The sequence below is a fragment of the Zerene cesonia genome, chromosome 29 (genome assembly GCF_012273895.1).
Source record: "Zerene cesonia ecotype Mississippi chromosome 29, Zerene_cesonia_1.1, whole genome shotgun sequence".
Taxonomy (NCBI): domain Eukaryota; kingdom Metazoa; phylum Arthropoda; class Insecta; order Lepidoptera; family Pieridae; genus Zerene; species Zerene cesonia.
In genome coordinates, this window is record NC_052130.1 from 4,108,963 (window position 1) to 4,125,710 (window position 16,748).

The following is a 16,748-nucleotide window of genomic DNA, read 5'->3' on the forward strand; positions in this document are numbered from 1 at the left end:
TCATTAATAAGTAATGCTAAATAAAAGCTGATGAGTTTGTTTGTTCGAACGCGCTAACTTCAGAAAGTACCGACTGGTTTGAAATAATTTTTGAGATAAATAGTCTAATTATTATCCAGTAAGGATATGAAACATCATGTACGCTGGAGTGAAACCGGCGGGACAGCTGGTATTCTATGCATACCGTATGTTTGGAAGGCCGAATAGGTTTTTCAATAAGATACAAAATCTATGACATAATAAAACTCTAGACATATCTAAAGAAAATTGGCATAGTATTTTCTTGTGTTTGATTATACGCGAGTATTATACATTTAGAAATTAAAAAATTTTTAACGGATTTTAAACGCGATTTATTCATTATTTTCATTATTCATTATCAGCGAGCGTGGTCACGGGGAGACTCAATTGGCATTCGCGACCCTTACGGTTCCGTACAAATAAGCAATAAAGACCAAGTGCAAAAAGAATTGTAACCCATCCAATTTATGAACGTACCAACCGTGACTTATCCTCCCTTTTTTGGGTTTGTGAATATAACTGAAAGAGAAATACATTTGAAAATTCCCTTTAAATATTTCATATAAACCTCAAGTGAACAGAAAAACTAGTGCCATATGGTACAAATCGTTCGAATACAAATGAAATATCCACATATCTCGCCACCTCCCATAGATATTATACATTACCAAACTTCTAGGTATCATACAGAGAACTTCTAAAAAAGTTGTGAGTGGTACAAATCGTTAGACAACCCAAAAATACTACATTGCAGCGGTATGGCGTCCATTTCCAGATCCCTCAGAAAAGTATGGCATAATGATTTTCGTATATAGCATACACAATTAGCTATGCAAAAATTAGCCTGATACATATGATGGAAGCTTTTGAAGTGAAACTTCTTAAGAATCGTTGTTATTTCAAACCTGATGCAACGGAAAAAACGACAGGCAAGAGACACAAATACAAAAATGTGTAGAATGAAGCCGGCAAAGAATGAGACAGAAATATACATACTATTTTATATTTTATATATATTCTCATTCTTTTGTCGCTTTACTGAAGTTTCACTTCTAACGTGTGTGAATCGCACACAGACCTTTTTTTTTTGTTTGTTTATTAAGGTATTTTACCAAATAAGTGCCATAGCAGACCGGAGAAGTACGGCATTACGATTATGCTACCGCCCTCTCCTTTTGTTTGATTAACGGGTCGCGCCGACATTAGAATATCAGTGCTATTTTACTCTTTATCATTACTTAAGTTACATTACCCGTGAAAAACGGCCATACTGGTAAAATCATCTAATATTTTGTGTAATCTTCCTGACTATAAACTAAATCCTACTAATATTATGAATGCGAAAGTTTGTAAGGATGTGTGTGTGTGTTTGTTGCTCTTTCACGAAAAGACTACTGAACCGATTGCAATGAAATTTGGTATGTAGACAGCTGGGCAACTGGTATATAACATAAAGGCAACTTTTTATCCCGATATTCCTACGGGATACCAAATTACGCGGGTGAAACCGCGGTGCGTAGCTAGTACAACATAAGCTTTCAACAGGAATAAAATAAAAGCGTAATACAATAGATGCCGAGGTATATCGAAATTTATATAGTGTTTAAAATGTATTACAATTGGTCAATCGGTACAATACGACATAACACATTCAATTTTCATGGTAATACACTGATGGTTAAAAAGATTGACATGAAAATCAACACGTACCTACGTCCATTGATACAACGAACAAATGCAGATGGTCATAAAAAATCAGCCCCGCCATGTATCAAGCTAACCTTTCACAAATTGTAGTGTGATGTACCAGAATGGCATACCTAAGAGATGGTGCAAGCACGATAAATAAACAAAATGTATAAAATTAATTTACACACACAATTACTTCATACACTAAAAGCTGGCATTTTATTTTCTTTTCGACAACATTAAATAAAGTCTAGTATCGCTTGTTTATAAAGCTCACTAAGTATGAAGCTTTCCTTTCAACTTCCTTTTATGCAGGCCAAAGTTTGTAGAAGAGCAATGAACACGGGCTACTAAAGAAAAAAAAAACGGTCATCCCACACCGCTTATATATTTGAAAGAAATCATTACCAGCTATACCCCACACTACAGAAAATAAAAACAAACTTGTCGTCCCCACCATTCATGAGGAAGAGGTACCGCTGCGCAATTATATTTTTATTTTTCTTTAAGATTTTAATTTACTGCTTTTTCGGCGTGATTGATTTCTCTATCCTAATGCAAAATTCCAACTATTATTACCAATGGTTTCTGAGCTAAACAGCGGAACGATAAACAGGCACGTGTATATGGCTAAATTATAAGAGCTTCTTGGTGACTGCGGACAACCTTTTTTTGAGTGGGGAAATTTTGCCTTTATACCGACGACGATCCGAGGAGAGGGTTATGTCGGATTCCTATTGCCTACAACCCCACTGAATTCCGTCGAGCCGCTTTACTGAATTGTGGCCAGTTCAGTAAAGCGGCTAGGGAGCTGATTAGCATTCGTCCGCGACGCACTCGAAGGTGACTTCGGTAACCCTAAATATACCAATAAATGGTAAGCGCATGAATTACCAAATGTTGCATTATGTTTGGTATTTAGACAATACGCTATTTTATATGATCTTTGTTAGCGTCTAAAATTCTAAATTAATAAAACCTACCAACATGAGTAGAAGGAAAACTACATCAAAACACATACATACAGATCAAACGAAAAGCTGACGCAGTGACTACCGTGCATTGATATGGGGTTCCTTATATCAATGCGAACAACCGACTGACCTTAACGATTTATATCTTTATAAAGGTCAGCAGAAGCGTATGTATAGGACTTACAAAACACTGTTTTAGCAAAGCTCATGGATCTCTTTCAATGCCGATTAGCGATGATTTCGCTACGCCACCCCAAGAATTTATACATGTGTATGATGTATGAAATGTATGATGTATGAAATGTATGATGTGTGATATGTATGATGTATGATATGTTATATTATATCAGTGGGCGTCATGAGGGTCGTGACCCCCGTATCGAAAAGATCCTTCTCTGATACCATTACTTTTTTTGTTATTTAAATATAGGTAGTTATTTTTATGAACAGTTGTTATATAGGTAATCCAATAAAATGCTTTATTTTTACTTGAATATATTTTTTTAATTACATGCATTATACTAAGTTATGTGACTTGACAACGATTACGTGACCTCCTTGCACCAAAACAGAATCCATCGTTGCAAAGAGTATAATATACCTACGCTCAGAATGTATTCCTCTGCATCCTCGCAGACTTGCTGAAACTATGCACATCGGTTCATGACGATATTGTATTTGTATTATTGTGAAATGTGCCATAATTACCTAGTTTTAGTAAAAAAAATATTTTCAAAAATATTGTTAAGTACCTAATGTTGTACAAATATATAATTAGGTAATCATTTTAATAGCATGATGTTAGGTACTGATTTTGTGAAATCCTACTAATATTATAAATGCGAAAGTTTGTAAGGATGTGTGTGTGTTTGTTGCTCTTTCACGCAAAATCTACTAAACCGATTGCAATGAAATTTGATGCGTAGTCAGCTGGACAACTGGTATAACATATATAGGCATCTTTTTATCCCGATATTCCTACGAGATACGGACTTACGCGGGTGAAACCACGGGACACTACTACTACTAGTATTATAATTGCGAAAGTTTGTAAGGATGTGTGTGTGTTTGTTGCTCTTTCACGCAAAAACTACTAAATCGATTGCAATGAAATTTGATGCGTAGTCAGCTGGACAGCTGGAATAACATGTAGGCATATTTTTATCCCGATATTCCTACGGGATGCGAACTTACGCGGGTGAAACCGCGGGGCGCAGCTAGTGATAAATATTTGCATCATGTCTACGAGAATACGAGTCATCATACGAGAATTTTATCTTATATATAAAATTCTCGTGTCACAATGTTAGTCTCTATACTCCTCCGAAACGGCTTGACCGATTCCTCTGAAATTTGGTAAGCATATTGGGTAGGTCTGAGAATCGGCTAACATCTATTTTTCATACCACTAAACGATAAGAGTAAGGCAGAACAGCGTTTGCCGGGTGCAGCTAGTATATACATAAAGAGATGTAGCTACTAGTATAATGTTACCTGTGGTAGCTACTATAAATTACCACATAAATAAATTAATTTGGAAATACACATAAAAGTTGCAATTTATTTTGTTTGTGTCTCAAGGACGGCTGAACCGATTCTGTTAAAATTTGGTACAAAGATGGTTTGATTTCCGAGAAAGGACATACGATAATTTTATCCCGGAAATCGATCCGGAACGGGAACACCCCGGGTCTATCGCTGCTGCTACAATGCGGGCAAAGCCGTAAATGTTTATTTTTTATTTTTGACATTGCCTTTATACGAAACGGAAGACCAACCAATTTCACAGGTGATTTATTCATAAAAATTATGTTTAATCAAAAACTAAAACGCCTTCAAATTGTCATAACGATACCAAATTTAAATGGGCCAAACGGTAGGGACTGGCTTTCAAATAAAATTTGGTAACAAACAAAAAATACAGTCAAATTGATAACTCTATTTTTTTAAGTCGGTTGGTAAAGTCTATATTCTTTAGAAGCCACAATATATACTTTTAATTTTTATATTTAGAAATTAAGGATTTTAAGGGATTTTAAACGCGATTTATCTACTCTAATAGTACTAATCTATACTAATATTATAAAGCTGAAGAGTTTGTTTGTTTGAACGCACTAATCTCAGGAACTACTGGTCCGATTTGAAAAAATCTTTCAATGTTAGATAGCCCATTTATTGAATAAGGCTATATATACCACGGGCGAAGTCAGGGCGTATGGCTAGTTTATCATATATTATAAATATGTCGCAAATATAGAAACTATGGAATGGTAATTTGTATAGATATATAGGGATTAAAGAGGATACGATACGCGAAGAAATAAAAAAACTAATGAAAATAAATTTAGTTCTTCACCTACAAGATTATTGATACAGGTACAATGCTTCGGATTCAAAAATTTTATTATTATCGTTTGTTTCTTAAAAATGTTGTCAGCTGCCAGTGTACAATATTGGTCTAATGACATTGTTAAACAATAAAGACTTTTTCAAAAATGTTGCCTAATTTCTGTTTTAAGTAATTTTCTTTATTTTTAATTTTATGGTTAATATTAACAGAAATAAAGTTGTAGACTAGAGATATTAGCGACAATTAACGTTGAGGCAAACTTTCTTTAAATTTAAGGAGTTAGGAAAAAAGTGTGATACCTCCTTCAAAAGGGTGGCTGATGACCGTTCAAGCTTTTACTTATCACCTTTATATCTATCAAATAAAATTGCTCTCTCGCCGAAAATAGACACTCAATGTAATATTTCAATAGACTCTATTTACAATTTCGGCTAAATTATTACCAATACGATATCACTTACAAGTGACTATAGGCACATGTTACTAAACAAGTCCTTTATACTCAGTTGTAAAATCTGTTTTACTTTTTTTCTAGTCCCTTAGTGCTGTGCCCGTGCCTTACATATGCTCAGAGATCACGTTCATATCTCATGGTGAATGAATTTTTGAAATAGATTCAGTTCCCGAGATGAGCGCGTTCAAACTTTAGCCTTATATTATAACTAGCTCCACCCCGCGGTTTCGACCGCGCAAGTCCGTATCCCGTGGGAATATCGGGATAAAAAGTGGCCTATATGTTATTCCAGTTGTCCATACCATACCTACCATACATACCAAATTTCATCGCAATCAATTCAGTAGTTTTTGCGTGAAAGAGCAACAAACACACACACATCCTTACAAACTTTCACATTTATAATATTAGTAGGACTAGCTACGCCCCGCGGTTCACCCGCGTAAGTCCGTATCCCGTAGGAATATTGGAATAAAAACTTGCCTATGTGTTATTCCAGTTGTCCAGCTATCTACGTATCAAATTTCATTGCAATCGGTTGAGCAGTTTTTGCGTGAAAGAGCAACAAACACACACACATCATTACAAACTTTCGCATTTATAATATTAGTAGGATAGGATAGGATAAGTAGGATATAGATTTAACGTCACATTTGCAAAAGATTAGGTAGGATACCAATTGGAATCCATTTTATTAATGCATATACCGACTAGATACGCTTATACGAGTAATTTACTTATACGTGTTCATTAAACTCGATGACTAATTTATAGAGCTAATACAAGAAATAAACAATACCAGGGACAATGTATTTAAATCTGGCTTAAGTGTGCGCATGTCTGATATTTTGTGGCAGGAAATTTCACAAGTCATTACATTGAGATAACAAGCGAACCTTTATTAAAGATTGGTCAAATGCGAATCGAACTCGTTATATTAAGGGTTCCGTACAAATAAATTAATAAATAAGATAGACAGACGGACGGACAGCGAAAGTGAAGCAATAGGGGTCAGTTTTTAACGGTCGGTTAAACCCTAAAATATCCTACGAATTGAAATCTAAATAGTAGAAGAATACTGTGTTTCTTTCGGTGAATGGGGGAGCCGGAGGCCTGTACCATTTTCCACACCCTTTCCAGTCCATTGCTAAATTCCCCCTATCAATCCTCTCTGATCTCTTATACCTTATAAGCAGGCAACGCATTCGCAGCTGTTACCTTTGCAAATGTCCATGGGCGCTGGTGATCGCTTACCATCAGGCGAACCACCAGCTCAGTTGCCGGCTATGTCATCTAAATTCGTCGCCTTTCCTGTATGTTTGTTAAAAATTATAAGTCATACGACTGATTGAAAAGATGTACCTTTCGACTTGAACATACGTTTTAAACAATAAAAGAAAAACAGTTTTTCACCCTTTCAATACTAATTGAGTAAAACAGTGCTGACGTTTTCAAAAAAACAAGGGAATATTCCTCAGTAAATAAACCTATTGGTCCATAACAAAAGTCATAACACTCAATAAAAAGATAACACGGTCTATACAAAGATGTATTCCGATTCGAATTTATAACTCATTGACCAATGTCCTACTAAACGGCAATGCAAATCTGTGCACGCAATAAATAAATTGCACCCACCAATAGATTCAATGATAAAATTGCTCAAATTCTATTCATAACGACATATATCCTGTGAATAGATTAATCGTCTGCGGGTCCATTACCACTTTATTGTGACCCGGTGCATCCTATCACTTTAAAGTGCGATAGATCAAATTATGATGGTTATTCGACCCGTATAGATCACTTAAGTTAATAAAACTCCCCTTGCTATTAAATTTAATAGTGTATGAAAGGGCCTCAAACGACTCTTCCTGTGCAAACGGAAGACGCCGATTGGCTCAATTGAGACCTCTATTCACCAATCAGTGATAAGCTGTAGCTATGATAGTTTGCTTCGTAATTTAAATTTTAAATTTAGAATCTTGATGTCAATGGTTCCAGCAATATGCGGTATAATTGCTTTTTATTTTTATACGACAATAAGTTTATAGGGATCAATAAAATAATAAATTATGATAAACAGTATTATATTTATAACAGCTATATAAAAATAAAAATCTTTTCGCTTATATTTTATGTATTCCTGAACACATTTTATATTGCGTTATACTATGCGTACTGCAATGTAAAATTGTATCAATCGGGACTACCTACCACCATAGTAATAAAAAAAGTACATATTAATTTAAACATGTATACAGGTCCAACAGTCAATAAATACGAATAATTAAAAATTCTTAAAACCATTGCATAAGTACAACATACATTATTTCCAAAAAAGTGAACATTTAATAACCATTCAATGACGTCACAAGATTCCGGAACGTTCACGAAATTTCTAGAACTTTTCGATGCGAGTCTCGAGTATTCCAATGTTTTCTATCTCGCTGTGTATGACGTCACCGGGCTTTAAGTATTCGGGCGGCGAGCGGTACATGCCCACGCCTCCCGGTGTACCCGTTAGCAAAATGTCGCCTGGATATAACGTCATTACGCTGAAATTACAAGCGAAGTAAAATAAATATTTACCATTTTTATGTCTGTGTACATTGTAGCTAGATTGAATTTTGTAAGTCATATTTCAGATTCATAATTTTACTTTACGGTACAGCCACGGTTAATCCAAAGGCTGACAGCGAATTATAGTTTTTGTAAACTGTGCATATGATGATAATAAGCACTATCTGTCAGCTGTCGATTTTTTTAACAGAAACTCTAAGATAAATATGAAACATAACCTGCCCTGATTGAGCCCCAATACTTAAAATACTTTAAAATAAGACGTTATAACGAAACAGATACATGACTACAATATTTATGCATTCCCGCGACTGCACTCGCGCGGTCAAAGGGAATTCCCATGGGAATGACATATATCACACAACAAGTAGCCTAATCCTCCACTTCACCATCCAAAGACACAAAAACCATACCGTAAAATCACTCCGTTACACCGTGAAATAAAGACAAACAAACAAACACACTTTAGCATTTATAACTTATAATTAATAAGGATAGCAGAGAAGAAAAAAAATAAAATGTTCTCTACATGAACACTTACGATGTTAGTCTTTCAATGACATCTGGTATCTTATGGACTAGTTGGTCAGTTCGGCTGGTTTGTTTGATCACACCATTGATGGAACATTTGATAGCTAGCTTTTGGGGGTCGTTGACCTCATCAGCTGTTGCGATACATGGCCCGATGGGACAGAAGGTGTCCATTGACTAGAGCACAGATAATACATGAAATATATTACACATTCTAATTAATTTTGGTTGAAAATTCATGTGATTATTTATTACCCAATGGCAAAAGATACATAACTGATATGCTTTCTAGTTTCTTGTTTTGTGTACCTTGTGAAACATCACTGTAGAAAACACGTTAAAATGCAGTCGTGTTTCAGATGTTGAAAAATAATTTTATTCATACTGTTCGTTCTTACCTTTCCAAGCAAGAATTGGCCTCCATTCCTAGCCTTTTGCCAGTCCCGAGCGCTGATATCTTGAGCTACTGTATAGCCCAATATGTAATCGAACGCATTTGCTGCCTTTACCATACTCGCTTTTTTACCTATCACCAAGGCTAGTTCTACCTCCCAGTCGACTTTCTGAAACAAAGTGTTCTCCTTTAATATTTTATGTCTGTAGAAAAGGATTTAATAGTATCGGATTAGGGTGAGCATATGCTAAAGCATCATGTTGCTTTGACATTTCCTTTAAAAATACACAAGCTATTTAAAAGTCCTTCATTTTGGACAATAATGTTCCTATGTATATATCTTAGGGATGTGTGTGAATAAATAGTGTCTAGGTATTAACAATAACCATCAACCCCATCACTTACGATTTGCTTTAGAAAATAGTAATGGCAATACTGATATAAAATAGATTAATTATTTTTTAAAGGACGCAATGTGGGGCATCGAGTTCTGTTTACGAGTATTCAAAGTTTATTCACTTATTTACTTAGATGACCAATTTGCAGGTTTCATGTTTGAAAGATTACCTCAGAATACCGTTAACTTTACTTAATTCTAATGTTTGGTCCACGACTTGTACAAGTTCAACTATTATCATAATAGAATCTTATCCTACTTCCTACTAATATTATAAATGTGAAAGTTTGTAAGGATGTGTGTGCGTTTGTTGCTCTTTCACGCAAAAACTACTGAACCGATTGCAATGATAGTTGGTATGTAGACAGCTGGACAACTGGAATAACATATAGGCAACTTTTTATCCCGATATTCATACGGGGTATGGACCTACGCGGGTGAAACCGCGGGGCGCAGCTAATATAATATATAATCGAAAAGAATGTCATCTTAAAACTTGTCTAATATAAAAATAAAATATTAAGGAATCGCCATGGGCCGTTCAAAACCTTATAACAAAACTCAAGAAAAAGGTAATATTTAATCGGAATAAGTTCTTAGATTATTTGTTAGTTGTACAAAAAGCAAAAATATTTTATGCGAATTATTTACAGTTAAGTGGTGAGGAAGTGCAAGAAGTAGTGAGAGTGAAAAGCGTATTCCCTAAAGAACAGTATAGATACGGAATATAATATTAAAATGGTCTAATCCTTTTAGTACGAAATGTGGGTACTCTTGTTAGTGATATTTTAATATTAGGTACCATAAAATTTTAATAATAAATAAAAAATACAGAAGAGTAATGTTATGTTGTTGAATACCAATTCAGTGACTGCATACTTTAGGTTGATTTCTATAGATTCGTTGTATTGTTTTAACTATATTGGAAACAATTAACAAAGTAGGTGCCTACAGTTTTCTTGATAATTTTACTTTTGTGTGCATGATATAAGTACAGGCTCAATAAAACAATGAACAATAAATTCAATTTATTAAAGAATATCATAATCCTTATATTTATTTTTATTGTAAATTTATAACTAGATGTATTTTTCTTGATAAGAGGAGTAATGATGAAACACTTAAAATATTTAAATTAGTTTAATACTAATTCTATCTACATATTTACAATTTACACTTAAATCATTATAATAACGCCGATTATTATAGCGATCCAACTCGTTCTGGAAAGTTCTAGAACTTTTCTATGCGTGTCTCGAGTATTCCAATGTTTTCGATTTCGCTGTGTATAACGTCACCAGGCTGCAAATACTCGGGCGGCGAGCGGTACGTGCCCACGCCTCCTGGAGTACCCGTTAGCAAAATATCACCTGGATATAATGTCATTACGCTGGAAATTACAAATTTAATTAAGAATAGATAGAACAAAAAGCACCAAAAATCTTATACCTTTAAACGAGCAATTCTTGTTTATATATATATATATATATATATATAATTGGAATCTCGGAATCGGCTCCAACGATTTTCATGAAATTTAGTATACAGGGGGTTTCGGGGGCGATAAATCGATCTAGCTAGGAATTTTTTTTAGAAAATGTCATATTCGTGTTTTATTCGTGTTTTTTTTTCCTGACATCTATTGGTGAATAATAATACTATTTTGCTTCGTAGATAGCTGGACAACTGAAATAACACATAGGCACTTTTTATACCGATATTCCTACGGGATACGGACTTACGCGGTTTCAACCGCGGGTCACAGCTAGTATACATTTATCCATATAAACAATACTTTTAGTAAGAACATTATGTTGTCGGCATTCTCTGAGTAATGGAATGTTTTATTGTCTATTCCAAGATCGAGACGTGTCGTAGACAATACAAAAGGAAAAAAATCAAATCTTCCTCATGGGTAACAACGTTTTATAAATTATAATACATACGTAGGTTACATAATGCTAAAAAAATACAATATGCTTGATGAATGATGATGATGAATTTAATCACTTTTACCTTACATATCATATCTAAAAATTTATTAAGGATTTCCATAGAATACTTACGAGGATAATCTCTCAATAACCTCAGGTACCCTGTGTACAAGCTGGTTAGTCCGGCTGGATTGCTTTAAGACCCCATTAACTGAACATTTAACTGCTAAGTTTTGGGAATCGCCTATCTCATCAATCGTTGTGATGCAAGGTCCGATGGGACAGAATGTGTCCATCGTCTGTGATAAATAGTTTCAATTATAGAAGTGTCTGCTAGATACTCAAACTCTACTTAAAGTATCTAACATTGTCCCTCATTAAATTTACTTAGCTAAAATATATATAAACTGGTGTCTCAAATAAAATTGCTACTCAGAAGCATACATTTGATAATAAAATGATGTTGGCATTGCAATTAAAAAGTCAATTCAGAAAGTCAATTACAATCAATGACGAATGAAGCTTGGCTCTAAAAGATGTTACCCTGAAATTTCGAGAGAATTAGCAATTTTTTTCTCTAGTAGGTATTTTCTTACCTTCGCAAGCAAAACCTGTCCTCCATTCTTAGCGAGCCAGTCCCTTGCAGTGATATCTTGAGCTATTGTGAAGCCTAACACATAGTCGTAGGCATTTTCTGCCTTCACGTTAGATGCTGTCTTTCCTATAACTACTACAAACTCTATTTCCCAGTCTACTTTCTAAAAAAATATTTAGGTAAAAATTAAATACATTTACAATTTTTTTTCGGGAATGAATTCTACGTCTCCCGTAGACTATATTAGGTAAGTTAATGAAAACCAATGCAAGGCATGGGAAAGATTGATCCCAAGTAATTTCTTACAGCAAAAGACGATACATGAAAAAATGATGTTTCGGAAATGTTAGAAAATCCGAAGCATTGCATGCAAACGCTACCAAGACACATAATGATAGTATGCGACACGAGTAATGTGTAGATTTTATACAAAATATATTATTTACGGAATCTATTGCATTTGTATTGGGTAAATATGGTGATATAAACATTATAAATGCTTAATACTTATGTAACAAAATGCTCATGATTATTTTTAATGCATAAAAGTGATACAAATGTGACTTTCAGTTTATTAATGGTGTTATTAATATGGATATGTTAATGGTAAATATAAAATAGCCATGCATCTTTCATAATGTAGTATGACCTGGTAATTAATGGCGAAGCGTAGGGTTAAAATATGTATACTCAAATTATATTGCACTTCACTGATAATAATAAACAATACTACGCCATGCTTTATATATTCTGTATATTACTTACCTTAGCAAATAAATGCATTCATAACTATACTATGACATCATCTATCCACTCAAAATAATATCGATAAATTTTTGTTCGATTACAACTTATAATTACAACCACAAAGTTAGGCAATAAATTCGTTCAACATATCATTTAAAGTCGCACCTCATAAATCAAATAAAATTAAAAGGCGCTCAATTTCAAAAACCGCTTTGCCAAACTACCCTAATGTAAGACACAATAAAATTATAAGACGTTACAAAATAAAATTTCTTTTTTTTTAATAAATGTACTAGATTTAACTAAGAATCAGCATACATTCGTTTGGAAGGTCAGTTTAAGAGCAGCGACTTATGAAACAAACATCGTGACGTCACCCCGCATAAGCACAATTATTTCATCCCGTGCCCACCTACACTCGATGAATTACCGACTCAATTTGCCTCAATGATTGACCCCAATTTGTAGACCTGCAGGTCACACGAGATTTGATTCATTATTATATTTTTGGATTTCAATAGTGGTTCTGTAGACCATAAAATTTGATGACTTATTCTGTAGACCATAAAATTTGACGCTAGGATATATAATCGGCATTTCTTGCTGGATTTTAAAATTAGGTGAATATTAATTTAGATTCTTAGCTCTGGATTAATATAAATAATAGAGGCTACTTTTGTCCGAGTACCACGGAATGTGGACTGTACAGCGAGAATATTTTGATATCAATTCTTTGTTTTACACTCGATGTGTTTAGAGATTGAGTCATTATAAAATGGGTCATCTACCATCGAAAGTCGCCCTTTACATAATGTCTTCACAATGTATGTACTTATTATATGCCTACAAATTGTATTAGAAAAAATTATGATGATGAAACATCATTCAAAATCGTGATGCTGCTTTCCGCCATTCTAGAGTTACAATTGGTACAACTAACATGACATGTATATGATAATATATCCACAATTACCTCTGGTAACGCCAATATTATTGAAAAAGTGAATTAAAATGTGGTTAAACCAACTTGCCTCCTTACATGCAAGCAAAACCATGTAAGAAGGGAACACATTTAATAGAAACAGTACGATTATTACATGGTGTCTTTATCAATTATCACCAACTGTCGCAAAATTTATAGAAAGGTTTATACAAGCAATTTAATTTTATTATATATAAATCGCGTCTCACAATGTTTGTCCGCAATGGACTCCTAAACTTCTCAAACGATTTTAATAAAATTTGCAGTTTGATCCAACTTGAAAGATAGGATGATTTATATCATTTCATTTACGACAAATGACTACCCTGGCGGAGCCGGAGCGTACAGCTAGTATAATAGATAAAATATATCAGTGAGTTATTCAAGATGCTGATAGTAATAAACAATAAAAGATTTTAAGTCATACATCTGGTATCTCACATTGTGTCAATTCACAAGTGTGGCAAGTCATGTGACAAATATAAATAATAAACATAGACACTAAGAAAATATTGACTGCTCACCTTTTTCATACAATTTTTAACAGTGTTTTATGTCAGTCCTACACTCATGAAACCAAATGGCCTGGATTCAATTGTAATTAGAAAAAAAAATTCACGTCTTTGAAGGGCGCCATATTTTTTTTTTTAGGATTGGGCAGACTTATGAATATTAAATACTTAGTATGAAATTAGCGACACATTTGAAAGTTCAAAATGAATATGCTTATTTTTGACCTCTATATGTGTACTGGTGTTGCTGACACTTTATATTCTCATACCAAATGAAAATACAATTAGTTTATGTGAAAAGAACTAAAAAAAACTTGTCAAGGTGTTACATGTTATGAAGACAACAACTTACATCAGTGACATCCGTTCTCAGTTTCACAGCATCTGATGGGCCAATGACAGTGCTTGCAAACTTGCTGAATATCATCGGCACCTCTGGCGGAGTTAGCTTTTGTTCCTCACAATGGTCTTTGTAATTCAGACCGATGCATAGCACCTTATCCATACCCGTTATGGGGGCTTTGAGCAAAACATTTGATAGGGGCTCCTTTACTGGGCTGCTTGAACATTTGCATGAACTGTAAGAGCATGGTTTATATGTTACAAGATCAAACTATTCAATATAAATATGAGATATACTTGAAGGAAGGAAAATGTAATATCTATAACATTCTATTTGAGGAAAGGAGTGTAAATTTAATTGTCATTTTAGTTGGTACTTATTATTTACTACTGGGTGGGTTCATTATTTGTCCATTAAATAACTCTATTATAGTGAATAACAAATGTGTAGTTAAATGTTATGCTCAAAGAATGAGTTAGTTCATTAAGGGTAACTTAAAATGATCCTGTACTATTTTGGTAACTATTGAGTATTGGGAGAAATTGTTAAATAACATAGCATCATCTATGTGTACTATCATTTTCTTCACTTGGTAGTAAGGCTGCTACTATCATGCATTGCTCATAAAAAATGGTTATCTTTATTAGTATTAAGAACAAAACTCTCAAAATGTGTAATGTTTAACCTTATCTCAAATTATAACTGTCATGATAATGTTATCAGTAATGTTACCTATCATCCCGTTAAAAGTTGTACCTAAAGATGTTATATATAGTTTCAGTCATGGGCAAACCAAAACTGGAATATAGCTGGGATCCTTTCGGAGAGAGTATAAGGGTTCAGACGTCTCCAAAGAACTGACTCCATAAATAATAACCAATAATATAAATTCTCATCTAGAAGAGGCATTACTAGCTTTTTCTATTACATGAATAGCGTTTACTTTATTTTTCTTTCTTTCCATCATCAACATCTCAACACACAACGACAGTTAAACAAACCCTTACACTATACTATATCTAAGAAACAAACCTTAAAACTTTATCGAGTTCTCCTTTCTTCAAAATTTCTAATAAAGTTGTCGGCAAATCAGGGATTGCTTTATTTAAGTCCACCACATTATCTTTATCCAAATATCCAACACGTATTTCATTTGGATTGTTTTTATATGAAAACTGTACAATTTTCATGTTGGAAACAGTTCCCGCCGAAAATTTTCTAAATCCAAACACTGTAGCCGCTATCGCGCTATTGACAGTTTTCCTCGAAGTTTGAGGTTTTATATGGCTTATCGTACGCCGAACAATCCACGCGCTGTTCATACTCAATTATATATAAACGTCACTTCAAGATATACTATATGTTCTCTTCAAATTTAAAAGTCCTACAAAATTTTAAAAATATCCACAACAACAATACTATTACGCAATCGACAATCCATTTCTGTGACACTAATGACTGACAAATGACATTTGACACCCGCTACCACATTTGACAGCTGACATTAACCAACGGTAACTAAAAAAAGCTAATTATTCTGTGGCTAAGCGGAGACGATCAAAGAGTAGTATAGTAATATTTATTTTTATTTATTACTTCTGAGCAGGATAGACCAGCGCTAAAGAAATTTGCCGCTACTTATAATATATTAAAAAGGTTTATGTGTTCCAAAAATAATACCTATAACATATTCATTATTTTTACCTACCTAAGTAGATATGCGGTTATGAAAACAAGTTTTGACAAAAACATTGACTGGTTAAATTAATAGGTATCTTTAAGTACATTTCGTATATTAAAATATTCTTAGAAACAAGTACTTACCTAATTTATCTTACAATGGATTAAACTGTATGCAGAATCCTGTACCTCTATGAAATATTGTTTTTAAGATTCGTTTTTCTCAGCACAATTTCATCATTGAGCAATCATCAATTCATAGCATTGAGCATAGAATTATTACAATGTGGCACAAATATTACTGGAAAACCTTTTAAAATTTTATAATTTTAATTTGTTTAAGTCATTTGATAATAATGATTCAGTAACATATTTTAATGCAATGATATTAAAGTGTCTAAATGTTTATAACATGTCTGTATAATATGCCTCTTAGTTTGAATCCCTATTATTATTTTTAACAAAAATCTAGGCCACTGTCAAATTGTCAGAACCCAAATGGGACCTAATGAGAACCACCAGCTATAAAAAAAATATCTAAATCAGTTCACCCAAATTCTAA

The 16,748-nt window shown here is 33.7% G+C and overlaps 2 protein-coding genes across 2 annotated transcripts; both read right to left on the reverse strand.

Annotated features, from left to right (window-relative positions):
* Positions 1-7,561: 7,561 nt before the first annotated feature.
* On the reverse strand, positions 7,562-15,960 carry LOC119837871 (fumarylacetoacetate hydrolase domain-containing protein 2-like). The gene is made up of 5 exons (XM_038363653.1): positions 15,539-15,960; positions 14,516-14,741; positions 9,001-9,165; positions 8,613-8,779; positions 7,562-8,046 (listed from the first exon to the last, which is right to left on the reverse strand). The coding sequence occupies exons 1-5, from the start codon at positions 15,826-15,828 to the stop codon at positions 7,890-7,892; spliced, it is 1,005 nt and encodes a 334-aa protein (XP_038219581.1). The 5' UTR covers positions 15,829-15,960; the 3' UTR covers positions 7,562-7,889.
* Positions 10,436-11,709, reverse strand: LOC119837872 (fumarylacetoacetate hydrolase domain-containing protein 2-like). Its single transcript, XM_038363654.1, has 2 exons — positions 11,460-11,709; positions 10,436-10,783 (listed from the first exon to the last, which is right to left on the reverse strand). Exons 1-2 carry the CDS (start codon positions 11,621-11,623, stop codon positions 10,627-10,629), a joined length of 321 nt encoding a protein of 106 aa, XP_038219582.1. The 5' UTR covers positions 11,624-11,709; the 3' UTR covers positions 10,436-10,626.
* Positions 15,961-16,748: the final 788 nt, after the last annotated feature.